Below are 16,142 nucleotides of genomic sequence, written 5' to 3' on the forward strand. Positions count from 1 at the left end.
GGGGGGCAGCAGCGGCTGTCGACAGGCGCCGGGGCCACGGCCTCCACTGCGGTGGCCCTGGGAGGCGCCCGCCCCGCCCCCGCCCCTCCCCAAGGCTTGTCCGTCTGGGGACTGAACACGAGGTGGGGTGTGCAGGGCACTAGTGTGGGGCCTTACAGCTGAGACGGGAGGGGAGAACGGAGGGGGCTGTTAGGAACCTTTATTTGGAACCACCCCTGCCCCTGCCCCCTGCCCTCTGCCCCGTGCCAGGGTTCCTCCGGAGGCAGGGAGCTGAGCCGCTGCTGCAGGCGGGGGCCTGGTGGAGCCCCTCTCCTGTCGCTTCTGGGTGGTGGCCAAGCAGCGGCTGCCCTGTCCCCTGAACCAGGGTCTGCGGCCGGTTGCCCTCGCCTGCTGTAATGCCGGGTTTCCAGCGCTATAGTCCTGGGGATGAGTCCCGGGTCAGGGAGGAGGCTGCCCCAGGCCCGATGGCCGCTGTAGGAGAAGGGGCAGCCCCACCCATGTGGCAGGGAGAGGGGGCCTCTTGCAACCCCCTGCGCCTGGCCCAGCTTCTGCGGGATGGCTCCACGCCTTGCCCGCCTGGAGAGCGCAGGGCGGCCGCCGGCCCCTGACGGCGGGCTGACGCTGAGGTTAGGTGGGCGGCGGGACCGCAGAGCCAGGGTGGCTGTGGGAGGGTGGTCGTGGGGAAGGGGCCTGGGCCTGTCCTCCGAGGCCCCGGTGGCTGCGGCCCAGGGCCAGCGAGGGGAAACCGCGGGAGCCGTGTCTAGGGCAGGACAGCTTCCGCTGACTTTCCCGGAGGCTCGGGCGGCTGCTCGGCCACCTGGGAGGCGGTGGTGACGATGGGCCTTCAGGCTCCTTGGCTGGAGCGAGGCCTGGGAGGCGCTCAGGCCAGCCCTACGTGGGACTCTCGGGTTCTCGCGACACAGTGCGGTCCGTGGGAACGCCACTTTGCACAGGCAGAGAGATGGACACGCTCGCAAGTCCGGGCCCGGCCGGGGCCTCCGCAGGGGCGTGAGCTCCCCAGTCCCATGGCGGGAGCTCCAGCGAGCGGGCCGGGGGGGGGGGGACAGGCGGGGCCGTGCTGGGCAGGATGGTGGGATCATGGGCGCGCTGTGGCCGGGACCTGTCCCGCTGGGGGGCAGGGCAGGGCGTGAGCGAGCGGCGGGAGAAGAGGAGCCGGAGGGAGAGGGTGCACGGCCTCCGCCGCTGTTTTTAGGCAAGAAAGGACACAATCCGCGTCGTCGTGTCTGGGAAGGCCCGGGCGGTGGCCCTGGTTAGGACGGTGGCAGTGGGCGTGGAGACGAGGTGACATGATGGAGTGGTCAGACTTGGTGCCAGGATGGGAAAGGACGCGTTGACGATGAGTTTCTTGCTTGGGCGGCTGGGTGGGTGGGGACTGCCTTAGCCTTTGTCTGTCTTTTGTTTCTCAAAAGCAAACAAACCGAAGCAGCCAGCGGAGCAGCTCTGGCTCCGGCAGGTTTTAAACTCCCAGAGTCCCGGGCAAGGACGGGCGGGGCGGAGTGAGGGGGCCGGGAGGCGCCGGGAAGACGCTCCAAAGCCCCTCCTCCTGTTGCCTCAGTTTCCCCGGGGGGGGGCAGCAGCAGAAGCAAACACAGGGCCCTGGCTTTTCAGCCGAGACCCTGAGCTGCCCCCCGCCCCCCTTTTCCACCCCTGCACCTCGGGAAACGGGAAGGGCCGCGCCCGCTCTGTGGCAGCGCTGAGGGAGATTCCAGGTAGCCTCCACCCGCACGTCCGCAAGGACCCAGCGCGCCTGCGGACCCCGAGACAGAGCAGGTGTCGGGCTGGTGGCATCCCTGTCCCTGCGGGTGGCGCTCTCAATCCTCACACAGTTTGGGGTCGGTAAGAGGGGACCCTGGAAGGAAGCCAGCAGCCTGCCCTCCTTCCACAGCGCCCCAAATAATCCAGTGCTTCAAAGGTTCACAGAAACGCCAGCAATTTATTGATTTCCTCTATTTCCGAAAAAGCAAATGTACAGCGTATCTCGTAGGCGAACGGGGCCTGGCCTGGGACACAGACTTGGGCGTGGGGGACGAGGGGCGCCGGACACCTCGCGCACGGCCCCGCCTTCCCGCTGCCTGACCGCCCACCTGGCGGCCCGCCCCCGCCAGGCTCCGAGGTGAGGGCGGGAGCCGTCCCTGCTGCTGCGCGGCAGCACCGCTTGTCCGGTCCCCGCCGGTCAGGGCTGCTGGCCGTCGACGAGGTGTGCCTTAAGCCCAGGAGGCCCAGCGGTCGGGGCAGGGACGGGGACACCCTAGCTGCTCTGCGTCCTCCCTCTGCCCCTTCTCAGCCTTGCCTCTCCCAACGTGACCGGGCCCGCCAGCTGGCCTGAGGGGGTGTGAGGGAAGCCACCAAAATCAGGCCGGGCCTCATGGGCCACCTTTGGCTGGATGGGACAATCCTGTCACCCCGAGGACCCCTCACGGCAGGACTCCCATCTCCTCTTTCCTCTAGGACGGCGCCCGCCCACGAGGACAAGGGTGTCGCCTGTTCTGACCACATGTGTCCTGATTTTTAAAGAAAGGAATTCCTCTGGGCCTTAGTGACAAGCAGGGTGTCATCCCCAAACCCCCTTCCGGGACGCCCTCCGGGGACCAGGCTCACACGTGGGCCCCGGGACGGGGGTGAGCCAGGGCCTCCCGTCAGACGAGCAGCACCAAGGACACCTGGTCACACGGCCGTCCTCCCCGGTCCGTCCCAGGTGTCACGTCTCTGATAAGGCCTGGCCTCAGCCCAGAAAGGCGATTTCCGTCCTGCTTGCGGGTTGGACTGGGATGGTGCCGAGGGGGTGGGGACGGGGGAGCGAGGGGCCCCTCACGCTCTGCTAGAGGAGGACACGGGCCAGGCGGTGAGTCCCTAACTGACGCCTGGAGGCTGGGACAGGAACCTGCGGCCCCCCTGCTCTATCTACTGTCACACTGAGGCCTATTTACAACAAGCTTTTCCCGGGGGGGGGGGGGAGCGGGGAGGGGGGAGGGAGGCGTCCTACCACTTCCCACCTGAAATGCACGGGAGGAGGCCAGGCTCTCAGGGGCAGCTGGTGGCCTGCACGGGCCTCGGGCCTCGCTGGGGCTCAGGGGTAGGTGGGGGTCTCTGGTGGGGGCGTGGGCTTGTCGGGAGCCTGACAGGACAGACCCTTTGCTGGGCTGTCCTTCCCTTCCCCCGAGGGTCCTGAGCCCCAAGCCCTGCTTCACTTGAGTCTCCCAGGTACCCAAGTGTGGTGGGACATGTCCTCCCGTGAGTCCCCAAATGGCCCCTGTTCAGCCCCAGCCTGTTCCAGCCCCACAGGCCACTCCCTGGACAGCTCTTTGGCTCTGAGCACCATTTTTGCCTCCTTTCTCCTGCAACAGGTGGGTGACCAGCCCTCCGGAGAATCGTGACACTTACAGGCTGAGTCTGCCCTGAGGCACCCAGCCCGCTCCCCCGGGAGTGGCCTCATGGAGCAGAACAGGCGTGGCTGTCCTGGCCTGTCTCCTGGGGCCCTGAACCCTGTCCAGCCCAGGCCTGGGGCACTGCAGGACGGTGGCATTGTCAGACAACCAGTCTTTCCCAGGGGACCCACGGACCTCCACACACCAGCCAGCGTCCCACCCTGCAAGGTCGCTTGTGAAGGGGGGAGTTTCAACCCTGGCAGGCGGTCCCCCTGTGGGACCCAGTGGCCAAGCGCACAAAGCACGTGCACTTGACTAAGAACAACAAACATGAGACACTTTAACCGCACACGCACACTTGACTAAGAACAACAAACATGAGCCACTTTTCCCACATCTGACCTGCAATCTGCAGCAGTCCATGACCATGCCCGTGGGCACTGATGCACACCCACGGGTGCTGACAAAGGTACACGATACCATATGTATGTATATATCATCTCTGAGCAAAGGAAGTATTGACATCAGAAAAAGCCCGCTTAACAACAGTCCCCACCCGCCCCAACCCCCACTGCTTGCCAGTTCCCCCAAGGAAAAAAAAAAAAAGAATCTAAAAATATTTCCATCATCTGCAGTTTCCAGGTTTGTTCTTGTTGCTTTGACTTTTCCAAATACTGCACAGGTGGCCAGAACCACCCTCCAGCCAGGCCTGAGGGCCCCTCCTCAGGGTCGTGTCGTTTCTGCAAAAGCAAGACCTTTCTGTGAGTGAGGGCGGCAGCTGGCTCCCTCGCCCGTGTCCTGGGAAAACCGAGGCCCACCGCTACCGCACTGACGCACGCGCACAGGAGCGCGACACACTCACTGGGGCTGCTGTAGAGTCAGAAGCGTGTCAGCCCCGTCCTCCTGCCATGCCCCCCTGCACACCCCCCAGGGTGCCAGCGCCCCACCAGGCACCCCGGCTGCTCATTTGAGATCTGCGGATCTCGTTCCCTCTCCTCCACCCTCAGGCTGCTGCTCTACCACCGCAGCTGTCTCCCCACCAGGACCCTCCTTGGCACTTGGGGGTTGGCAGCTTGGGGGGCTCTGCTCTGGAGCCCCTGTCCTCAGCCCTGGCTCTCCACAGAGGCTCCACATCAGGGCCGCCTCTGGTGACCTCCTGGTGTCTGTTGGAGTGTCTAAGTGTGGCCCTGTGTCAGCAGCACTTTGCCTGTTTGCCTACAAGTGCCCATCCACTCCAGAGCTATGAGGCAGTGTGCCTGGGGATGGGCCAGGGCGTGTGTTCAAGCAGCCATCCTGGGTGTGCTAGGGCTGCACGCCTATCACGGACACTGGCTCAGAGTTTCTGTCCACCCTGGCGATGTGCAGAGGCTAGGGGTGGACTGTAGAAGCGTCGAGGTCTGAGCAGCGGCTGCTCCATCCCGAAGTGATGTGTGGCATCTGCAGGCCCTCACAACGCAGACCCTGGGGATGGCACCCCTGCGCGGGGGCGGGGGGAGGGGCGCGTGCAAGCTGCCCGCTACACCCACCGCTCTGCCGGGACCTCGGCCCACTGACGCAAGAACATTGCGTGCCCCCAACGTCTGGACCAGGACAGACGCAGCGCCCTTGCCATGCGACCCACACAGCTGCCCCCTTTGTCAGCCAGGCCAAGGACTGCATCTGGGTCCCTGGGGAGCTCAGGCCTGGCCCTGCAGCCTAAGACGGCAGGGCTCTGGGATCCCCCACCCCCGACCAGGGAGGAGGGGCAAGCCTCACCTGCAAGCTGATCCCGCTCAGGCAGCCTGGTCTTAGAAGCGGGAGGTGAAGTTCCTGAGGCTGTTGGCCCCAGCTAAGCTTCCCAGCGTATTCCTGTCGAAGCCTTGCTGCAAGGGGAGAGATGACCGCCGTTTGGGTCCCCCAGGGTGGGTGTGCCCTGCAGACCGCTGGCCCCCGTCTCCCTTCCCGCCCATCTCCATCCACGAGGACTCAGTCCGCGCCCGAGCAGTGCGGGCACACCTGGCCAGCAGGGTCAGGTGTGCGCCTTACCTGTCGGAGGATGCTCTGCATCTCCCTGATGGACCACATGTCAGACAGGAGGAGCCGGGCGGCCTCTGCAGCCTTGGATGAGGTGCTGGGCAGAGGGGAAGTTCATTAGTGGGCGACGCTCCAGGGGACGTGCAGCCAGGTCCTTCCCCCTCCCACCCTCACCTCCAGGTCTTGGGGACACGGGAGCCCCGGGGGTGCACAAGAGAGGAACTGCACTCAGCATCCGGCTGGCCGTTCTACACAGTGGGTACAGCCCCACGTCCCTTGTCCTGGGGGGCGTGAGCCCCGTGGAGCAGATTAAAGCCCGCACATAGCTGGTCTGCTGCTCCTGCCTCCCGCTGGCCCTCGGAGGACTCAGGGTCCCCTGGGGACTGCTGGTGGAGAAGGGCGCTGCCCTGAGGCCTGGCTGCTGCTGGGCCCACAAGGTGCTCGGGGCTCCGGGCTCAGACCCTCCCCGCCCTGCCTGGGGACACGTGCTTTGCAGGGCTGGGGGTTGCACCGTGGGGCGGGGACGTCCCGGCCTGCCTACCTGCTGCGACAGAGGTTGATGACATTGTTGACCAAGCTGCTGGAAAAGAACTGCTTGGCCAGCTGCGGCTGGGAGGCCATCAGGTTCCTCACAGTGTAGCAGGCCGAGGTCAGGATGTCCTCTGAGTTGTTGGTGTTGCCAGTGTGACTGGTGAGCAGCCTGGCCACTTCGGGGAGCACCTGGTTCCCTGGAAGGGCGGGGTGGGCGGGCACGGGGTCAGGGGTCTGGGGAGCGCGGCCCCGAGCTCCCCTCCAGCACCCCTGGGGGCTCGGGGCTCGGGTGAGACCTTGCCCGCCTGCCGTCTGTCCCTGGTGACCTGCCCTGTCCTGCTGCCAAGCGTCCCCGCACGAAGGCTCATGCCAGGGAGAGGTGCGGGGGAGACCTCCCAGCAGCCTCTGGGAAGTGGGGGTCCGCCGGGTGTCGCCCGGCAGGGGGCGGCCTGGGCTGCGGGGCCTCACCCATCATCCTGTGCAACGCCTGGTGCCGAGACATGTTGCTGAGCAGGGAGGCCCCGGAGCGCACCACGTCCGAGTTGCTCGACTGCAGGAGGCGGGCGATCTGCGGCAGCCCCTTTTCCTTCAGCCCGATCAGCTGGCTCATGCCGCTGGACATCTGGACAGAGGGACCGCGTGAGGACCTGGCCCGCAGCTCCCTGGGCCCCAAGGAGGGGACGGGGGAACAGGTGGCCCCACAGAGAGGCCGGGCACCCTCCCCGCTTCACGTCGGCCACACAACAACAGACAGGTGACCGTGTGCTCACCAGGCCCTGTCCCCGGAGGGCCACCTCTGGTCCCCCGTCCTCTCCCAGAGCCTGGCCCGGGGCAGGCCCCGCATCCTTATTTGCAGGACAAAGCTCTGTGCCCCCCACGTGTCTGACATGACCCAGGAGAGGCTGGGGGTGGCCGGGGGCAGCCAGCCCCGCGCTGGACGCCCAGGGCGCGGGCGGGGGCGGGGGCGCGGGCGGGACGGGCCCCTCACCAGCCCCTTGCTGGCCGTCAGGTTCTGCAGGGCCCCTGCGCAGGCCTCCAGGATGGCGTCCTTCTTGCTCTTGCCCATGAGGTTCAGGTAGGTCCGGATGGCGTCCGAGTGGTACAGCCAGCCGCTGCCCCTGGGGTTGGTCTCCTCCTCGGGGAGGGGGCAGTCGTAGTTGTTGTTCTGCGGACAAAGGGCAGGTCAGCAGACCCCCCCCCCCCGGAAGGGACCGGACCTGCGCGCGCTGCCCCCCCCCTGAGGCTGGGGGGCGGCGGGGGGCGCGCACCATCATCTTGTCGCTCTTGTTGCTGAAGCAGCCGGTGGAGGACTTCTCCGTGTACGAGTTGCGGTTGTTGTATTCCAGCTGCCGGTAGCGGGTGGGCACCTCGGCGTCCAGGCGGTAGGACAGGTTGTGCAGCACACACATGCAGTTCTCCACGGACTGGGGTGGGGGGCAAGGGGGCACGTGCCTGAGCCGTCACTGGAGCCGCCGGCTCCGGGCTCACCCCAGCCCGCAGAGACCCCTGGGCCCTCGGCACCTGGCCTCGCACCCGGAACCGCCACGCCCGCCGGTGCGAGCTGAGGAACCGGTCTCGCCCTTCAGGGCCTGGGGCTCCCTGACCGTACACAGGGGCTGAAGCCGCCTGCTTCTGGGCTCAGTAACTACCTATCAGGGGGCCTCGCACTGGGCGGTCAGATGGGGTCATGCAATGGTGCGCCTTCCCCCCGGGCACTGGCGCCCTCAGGAGCGGCCTGGCCTCTGCAGGTTCAGAGCCACCGAGCGCCACGTCCCCACTGGCCCCTCTGCGCAGCTGGTCTTCAGCCCCCAACACCACAGGGCTGGCCCATCCACAGGAACAGGAGGCCCAGCACCAGCCGCGCACCACTGTCCCCAGAGGTCCACCACTCCTCCGGGGAACAGACTGCGGTCCCAGTGGCCGAGCTGCCCTGGAAGGGTGCATGGACCTGCTGGGACCTCCTTCCGGGGTCCGGGCGACCCAGCAGAGGGGGCTGCTCCCCGCAGAGCAGAAAGGCGAGCTGCCGCCTGGGACCAGGCCGAGCAGCCAGCGGGCAGGCTCTGCCCTAGCGGAGGGGCCGCCTGGGGACATGCTCTCACCTTGTCGTCACAGCGGCTGGCTGCCACGCAGTTCTGCACGTAGGCCAAGAGGGCGTCGATGAGCCCCATGTAGTTCCGCATGGTCTGACGGCCGGCGTCCGCCGAGCTCAGGTTCCTGAGGGAGGGAAGTGGCGGTGGTCGGGGACAGGGATGCGCGGGGCGGCAGGGACAGAGGGCACTGCGGACGTGCAGGTTTGGGGGGAGGAGCCGCAAACAGGGGTGCAGAGGGACGAAGGGCTGAGGGAGGAGGGAGAGGAGGAGCTGGGAGCTGGCCCCGGCCGCCCCGGCTGAGGCTGCGCAAGCTCACGTCACCTTTACCCGCCCACTCGGTCCCCCAGCCCAACTCCCGCGAGCGTCAGGGGCGCCGGGGCAGCCCTGGGACCTCGGGGGACAGGCCCTGGGGCTCCTGCCCACCGTGTCTCCCTCTGGGGGCGGGGGGGGGGCACGGTGCTGGATCTGGGACTGGGGCCAGAGGCCCCTGCCCCCGACGAAGCTGCGCTCTGCTCCCCGCAGTGGGCTCACTCCCCAACGCCCCGCCCCCCCCACCCCTGCCGGCCTGGGGCGCCCCGTACGTAAAGCCCGAAGCCCCTGCCCTTTGCGCTCCCAGCCCCTGCTCCCTGGAGGCTGCCATGGAGGCCAGTGGGGGCAGAGACAGGAGCCCTGCCAGCTGTGCCCCGGCCTGCACAGGGCTCCCCCGAGAGCAGGCGTGACCCCAAAGCACTGGCCACCCAGGACCAGCACCCACTCCCGGCTTGTAAACCTGTCCTGAAAGAGGCGCACCCAGGGCCCTCCGCCCCCCACCCAGGGCCCCCCGCCCCCCCACCCCGGCTCCCCGGGAGGAACTCAGGGCGCTCTGCACCGAGAAGTGCCGGCTGCCCCCCAGTGGATGTGGAAAGGGCTGCCCCCCGCAGCCCGGAAGCGACGCAGCGATCAGAGCAGACTTCTGTCTGGGGGGACGCCCTTCAGGGGAGAAAGGCCGCGCCGCACTGGTGGGGGAGGGGAACCGCGCCGCTTCGGACAGCGGGGGACGCCCGCCGGAGCTGGCCGGGTCCGCAGAGGGGCGGGAAGCCGGAGTCGGCCCTGAGGACCAGCGGTGCTGCCGCTGCCCTCGCCCCTCACCTCAGGCAGCCGGTGGCGTTGAAGAAGACCTCGGGGTCCACCACTTCCCGGGGCATGTTGCTGTTTCCGTCGCGCCAGCCGGAGAAGGGGATGATGACGCGGTCGGCCAGGACGGGCAGGGCGTCCGCGACGAGCTCCTCCTTCAGCTCGTCCGTGGAGGACAGGTTCCAGAGCAGCCCTGTGGGTCAGGCAGGGACCGTTGGCAGACATCGGCCGGGCTCAGGAGGACGCCCGCGGCCCAGGGGCCACCCCCGTGAGCTGTTGCCTGTGAGCCTCCTGGGGGCGTCCGTCACCCGCCCGCTCGGCCTGGCCGATCCTGTCTCCTGTCCTCGTTTCGTGAGCCCATCTAGAGCTTTCTGCATGGCTCGCACTGATGCCCGTGGAAGGTGGTCAAGGGCACTGACCGGGCGTTTCCAGCAGGAATTGCAACGTTAAGCATCCCCGACGGTCCAGGCCTGCTGAGCGCGGCCGAGGGCCACAGGGTGGCTGTGTCTGAGCCCCACCCTCGGGGCTTAGCATGGTTTTTGGACACAGGGTACATGCAGAAGACATGTTGGCCCCTGGCCCCGGGCCTACAAACCCCAAGGTCTTTGCTAAGGACAGACTGCGGCTGGACACCAGCCTTCCGCTCCTTGCCTACTCTCCTCCAAGACCTCAACCCCTTGTGACTTTGCACAGTGCCCGGGTCACCGCCCGGACCCCAAGGGCCTCGCATCGGCTGGTGCGGTGGGCGCCCAGGACTTGAGCCTGTGCCTGGGCCTGGTCCCACCTGAGGCCAAGGCGGCCGGGCTCCCTACCGGTCAGCTGCTTCTGGATCTCCGTGCTCCCGGTTCTCCTGAGGAGGCTGACGGCCTCCCGGATGCCCCCCTGCCGCCGGGTCTCCAGCTTGTTGGTGCTGCTCCGGAACACCAGGTTGCGCAGCGCCCCGGCTGCGGCCTGCTGCACGTTCTGGTTGGGGCTGCGCAGGAGGTCCACCAGCTTGCTGATGCCACTCAGCTGATAGACCTGCGGGACAGGGGTGCCACGTCACTGGTCAGGGAGGGGACTCTCAGAAGCAACCACGCCAGCCCAAATGAACACGCCGCGTGACGGAGTGGTGATGGCCCAGACCAGGAGCGGGGGCCGGGGCTCAGAGCCCGATGCCGCCACCTCCTAGCGCAGACCCTCAGCCAGGCGTTCCTCCCACCTGCGCCCAGCCTTCCTCCTCTGGGGTCCGGTGGCGAGGACCAGGGGAGAAAAGGGGGATAAAGGCACTTCAAGACCTTAAAGCAGGACGGACCTAACGGAGACCCTCCCGGAAAAGCTTTCTCTACTTTGGAAGCTTCAGAGCAGACGAATCCTGGACTCTCCAGGAGACACGTGGCACGACCTGCCCTGGCTGGACGCAGAGTCCTGCAGGGGTCCCCCCACGAGAAAGCCTGGGGGGCACAGACAAGCCCTGGCCCCGCCACAGAAGCCCGGGGACGGACGGCCATGGTTTGGAGAGCACAGAAAGACAGACAGACCAAGAGAAGGTGGGGGCGACAGACTTGGGGGGGGGCGTCGTCGTGTTCATTGGTGGGGTTTGAGTCAGGGGGTTTCTGCTGTACCCGTGGCTGTCGGTGAAGTGACAGTGACCGATGAGGAGACACCTGAGAAATGTCCACTCAGCCAGAGGGCTTTGCTCTGCGCAGAGGGTTCAGCTACCCGGTTCTGACCTTCACCCCAGGCTGCTGCGCAGGTGAGAAGCAGCCCATGGCTAATGCCCCCACTCGCCTCTAAATGCAGGCTCAGGCCGAGGCCCTCAGGCCGTGCCCAGACCAGGAGGAGCACGTACCTGCTGCTTGGCCGATTCGTCCTGGAAGCAGGTGTGCTGGATGTAATAGGCCCCGATGGCCTGGAACTTCTCATCCTGGGAGCTCAGGTACCGCACTGCCTTGGGGATGGTCAGCCCGCTGCACTCAATGTCCTCGCTGCAGATCCTGCAAGGAATGGCCACGGCGTGGGTGACAGGGGCCCTGCTGCAGGGACTCAGAAGTCCCCCTCGCACACCCGAGCTGCTGCAGCCTCGTCTGCCTTCCAGAGCGTCAGGACGAGGCAGCCAGGCCCACCTGGCGACACCCTGTGGGACTGCCCCCCTGGGGGGAGGCCCTGGCCCAGGTCAATGTTTGAGTGGGTAAGGGACCTCTGCCCTGCTCTCGAGGCACGCTCCCCTCCTCCTCTGCCATCACGCGCACCTGTGCCTGGTCCTGGGCCAATGGAAGGGTGTGGCCGTGAGCCTGCCCAGCCACCCATTTGCCTACCTTCCCTCTTCCCTCCATCTGTCCCTCTGTCCGTCATTCACCCATCGCCCATCTTCTCTCCATCCATCCGTCCATCTTCCCTCCACACACCATCATCCATCCATCATCTGTCCGTCCATCCATCCATCTTCCCTCCACACACCATCATCCATCCATCATCATCTGTCCATCCATCCGTCCATCTTCCCTCCACACACCATCATCCATCCATCATCATCTGTCCATCCATCCGTCCATCTTCCCTCCACACACCATCATCCATCCATCATCCTCTGTCCATCCATCCATCCATCTTCCCTCCACACACCATCATCCATCCATCATCCTCTGTCCATCCATCCGTCCATCTTCCCTCCACACACCATCATCCATCCATCATCATCTGTCCATCCATCCATCCATCTTCCCTCCACACACCATCATCCATCCATTATCCTCTGTCCATCCATCCGTCCATCTTCCCTCCACACATCATCATCATCCATTATCATCTGTCCATCCATCTGTCCATCTTCCCTCCACACACCATCATCATCCATCATCCTCTGACCGTCCATCCGTCCATCTTCCCTCCACACACCATCATCCATCATCATCTGTCCATCCATCCATCCATCTTCCCTCCACACACCATCATCCATCCATCATCTGTCCATCCATCCATCCATCTTCCCTCCACACACCATCATCCATCCATCATCTGTCCATCCATCCATCCATCTTCCCTCCACACACCATCATCCATCCATCATCATCTGTCCATCCATCCGTCCATCTTCCCTCCACACACCATCATCCATCCATCATCATCTGTCCATCCATCTGTCCATCTTCCCTCCACACACCATCATCCATCCATCTTCCCTCCACACACCATCATCCATCCATTATCCTCTGTCCATCCATCCGTCCATCTTCCCTCCACACACCATCATCCATCCATCATCCTCTGTCCATCCATCCGTCCATCTTCCCTCCACACACCATCATCCATCCATCATCATCTGTCCGTCCATCCGTCCATCTTCCCTCCACACACCATCATCCATCCATCATCATCTGTCCGTCCATCCGTCCATCTTCCCTCCACACACCATCATCCATCCATTATCCTCTGTCCATCCATCCGTCCATCTTCCCTCCACACACCATCATCCATCCATTATCATCTGTCCATCCATCCGTCCATCTTCCCTCCACACACCATCATCCATCCATTATCCTCTGTCCATCCATCCGTCCATCTTCCCTCCACACACCATCATCCATCCATCATCATCTGTCCATCCATCCGTCCATCTTCCCTCCACACACCATCATCCATCCATCATCATCTGTCCATCCATCTGTCCATCTTCCCTCCACACACCATCATCCATCCATCTTCCCTCCACACACCATCATCCATCCATTATCCTCTGTCCATCCATCCGTCCATCTTCCCTCCACACACCATCATCCATCCATTATCCTCTGTCCATCCATCCGTCCATCTTCCCTCCACACACCATCATCCATCCATCATCATCTGTCCATCCATCCGTCCATCTTCCCTCCACACACCATCATCCATCCATCATCATCTGTCCATCCATCCGTCCATCTTCCCTCCACACACCATCATCCATCCATTATCATCTGTCCATCCATCCGTCCATCTTCCCTCCACACACCATCATCCATCCATCATCATCTGTCCATCCATCCGTCCATCTTCCCTCCACACACCATCATCCATCCATCATCATCTGTCCATCCATCCGTCCATCTTCCCTCCACACACCATCATCCATCCATCATCATCTGTCCGTCCATCCGTCCATCTTCCCTCCACACACCATCATCCATCCATCATCATCTGTCCATCCATCCATCCGTCCATCTTCCCTCCACACACCATCATCCATCCATCATCATCTGTCCATCCATCCGTCCATCTTCCCTCCACACACCATCATCCATCCATCATCATCTGTCCATCCATCCGTCCATCTTCCCTCCACACACCATCATCCATCCATTATCATCTGTCCATCCATCTGTCCATCTTCCCTCCACACACCATCATCCATCCATTATCATCTGTCCGTCCATCCATCCATCTTCCCTCCACACACCATCATCATCCATCCATTATCCTCTGTCCATCCATCCGTCCATCTTCCCTCCACACACCATCATCCATCCATCATCCTCTGTCCATCCATCTGTCCATCTTCCCTCCACACACCATCATCCATCCATTATCATCTGTCCGTCCATCCATCCATCTTCCCTCCACACACCATCATCATCCATCCATTATCATCTGTCCATCCATCCGTCCATCTTCCCTCCACACATCATCATCATCCATCCATCATCCTCTGTCCGTCCATATTCCTTCCCTTCATCCATCCATCCGTCTGTCCATTCCTCTCTCCTTCCTTCCATTTCCAAGTCTAGTTAACTCTCCTTACACAAAAATCCTCCCACCCATTCCTTCTTCCCACCCTCAGGGCTGCCGCCTTCCTTCCGACCCTGACCTCTGTCACGGAGACCTCAGGAAGGGACCCCGCAACTGGCTCTGTCCTCCGCGTTCCCCCATCCCCCACCTTACCCCCGTTGCGCAGCTGAGGCGTCCTAACCCTGCGCACTGAGCTGTCCCCTCCGTGTCTTCTCTGTGTTGCAGTGCCCAGGGCAGACGATTTAGACGGCTACCCACGGGCGGCTGTGAGGCTGAACCCTATGAAGTGGCTGACAGCGGACCTTTTTGGAGCCACCGATGCAGCAATTTCCTATTTTTAACTGAGTCACTGGGCTCGCCTGTGCCGGACTCCCCAGCCCCTCACAGGGCGCGCCCCCACCAGGCTGGTCCTCACCGTGCCCCTTCCGCACTCGGTCACGGCCCGACCTGCTCTCAGAGGTGGATCGAGGTGCCTGAGATCAGAGGCCCTCACGCCGGCGCATGAGTCACGTCCCCGCAGGGCAGGGTGCCAGCCCCGCTCCCAGAGCTCTGAGTCAGCAGGCCTGGGCGGGGCCTGAGAATTAGCATTTCTCCCACGTTCCCAGGGCCGCTGCTTCTGCTGATGCAGGTGCACACCTTGTGAACTGCTGGCCTCGCTCACCTGCTCCAGCCAGCCTCCCCGCGACACGTTCAAAGCCCACACAGTCAGCATATTTGCTCCCGGCCTGCGTTCCGTGGGTGGTTCCTTCATAGTGGGAATGCCCCCGGGAGGAATTTGGAGCTCCCCAGACACAGGGGCTGTGTCTTTCCTGTCTCCTACCCCTGCACCCTCTCCTCTACCCATGCCAAGGTCCCGCCCCCAGCCCCACCCCCACCCAGCGCACTCACTTGGAGCTGGCCCTGGAGTGGCTGAAGGACATGTCCTTGTTGCAGGAGGTGGGCGGGATGCACACCTGGTCCTGCTTGGAGATGCAGGAGGGCGGGCGCACGGGGCACTTTGCCTTCTGCCCACTGCAGGTGCTGTAGAAGCTGTAGCGGCTCTGGGTGGTCTTGTGGCCCTTGCCGCCCAGCGTGTTCTTGTTGCGCAGGGTGCCCCGCGGGTCGCAGTACAGGTCCGGCTCGCTGCGGCTGGCCTTGATCTTCTGCATGAAGCAGATGTCGCTGCCTGCGTGGCCGCTGCTGCGGGGGTACTGGCGGCCCCAGTTTTCCATCTGGCTGTAGGAGCTGAAGCGCCGGTTGTCAGCTTCCCGCTTGAGGGTCCCATTGTAGAGCTGGCCAGAGAGAGGGACAGAGGCTCAGGGGGGTTCCCGGCCCCCACACCGATGCTCACGGAGCCCCAGACGCTTTGGAGGGCAAGGCCCCTCGGCCGGCATCGGACGGGATCCTTTCCGAGCCATAGGCTGCGGCCCGTTACGTCTCATGAAAGCCCTTCAGCAGACGGCGGCCACCGCTTTAAGGACGCGACGAGAACAATCTGAACCGGAGCGTAGGATGCCACAGTGCTGGCAGCCCCGAGAAGTGCATTTCTCACTGTGGGCTGAAGGCAGAAATATTTGACCTCATGCCTCTGGTTACACGTGGAGGGGCAGCCAGAGGCCCAGAGAGAAGAGGGCCCTTCCAACGGTGGCTCCCACAGGGAAGGGCAATAGCGGGACCTGCGCCCACGTCCCCACCGCGGGGGCATGTCTGCTGTGCCGGCCACCGCCACGTCCCACTGTTGTTCCTTGGCCGAACCCCCTCTCTGCCATGGCGAGAAGCAAACTGGGGCAGGCGAGCCAGGGGTCCCCACCGAAGGCTGAAGGGGGGATGGCCTCCCGCTCCAGGGCCTTCTGTTTTGGGGGCGCCTGCTCATAGGGAGGTAGGGGGCTGCGGTGTGGGGGGCTGGGGCTCTGGGGCTTGGTTGTCAGGCACGCGGTGGGAGGCCGAGCAGAAACTCAGCCCAACAGGAAACCACACAGCAGTGACCTCCCTACCCAGGGCTGCGGGAGCCCACCTGGGAGCCCGCCCAGCCCTCGGCTGAGCTGAGAACCGAGCTGGGAAGACGGCTGGCCTAGGGGCCTTTCCCCGAGCCCAGCGGGTGCTGCCTGCGCTGACTCGCCCCGAGAAGGGAGGATCGGCGCGGAGCCTGATGCGACGTCTGCACCCAGGTGCGGCTTGGGACTCGCCTCTGCCCGTGCGGGGGCCTGCGTGCAAGTGTGGGAGTGTGTCTGTCAGTGTCTGTGTGAGTGCGTGAGAGTGTGTGTGTGGGGGTGAGTGTGTAAATGAG

General features: G+C 64.2%; 1 protein-coding gene across 1 annotated transcript in view; it reads right to left on the bottom strand.

Moving 5' to 3' along the window:
• Positions 1 to 3,980: 3,980 nt before the first annotated feature.
• Positions 3,981 to 16,142, bottom strand: part of PKP1 (plakophilin 1) — a 28,201-nt gene continuing 16,039 nt past the window's right edge. Inside the window, exons 3-14 of the mRNA XM_054576426.1 lie at positions 14,765 to 15,147; positions 10,965 to 11,109; positions 9,946 to 10,153; positions 9,149 to 9,326; positions 8,030 to 8,144; positions 7,199 to 7,354; positions 6,919 to 7,095; positions 6,399 to 6,552; positions 5,941 to 6,127; positions 5,412 to 5,496; positions 5,142 to 5,248; positions 3,981 to 4,126 (exon numbers count right to left, since the gene is read on the bottom strand). Of these exons, the coding sequence (XP_054432401.1) occupies positions 5,174 to 5,248; positions 5,412 to 5,496; positions 5,941 to 6,127; positions 6,399 to 6,552; positions 6,919 to 7,095; positions 7,199 to 7,354; positions 8,030 to 8,144; positions 9,149 to 9,326; positions 9,946 to 10,153; positions 10,965 to 11,109; positions 14,765 to 15,147 (1,863 nt within the window). The 3' untranslated portion in view covers positions 3,981 to 4,126; positions 5,142 to 5,173. The remainder of the gene's footprint in view (positions 4,127 to 5,141; positions 5,249 to 5,411; positions 5,497 to 5,940; positions 6,128 to 6,398; positions 6,553 to 6,918; positions 7,096 to 7,198; positions 7,355 to 8,029; positions 8,145 to 9,148; positions 9,327 to 9,945; positions 10,154 to 10,964; positions 11,110 to 14,764; positions 15,148 to 16,142) is intronic.

Source organism: Pteronotus mesoamericanus, unplaced genomic scaffold (genome assembly GCF_021234165.1).
Source record: "Pteronotus mesoamericanus isolate MK-2021 breed Mesoamerican mustached bat unplaced genomic scaffold, CSHL_Meso_final contig_347, whole genome shotgun sequence".
Taxonomy (NCBI): domain Eukaryota; kingdom Metazoa; phylum Chordata; class Mammalia; order Chiroptera; family Mormoopidae; genus Pteronotus; species Pteronotus mesoamericanus.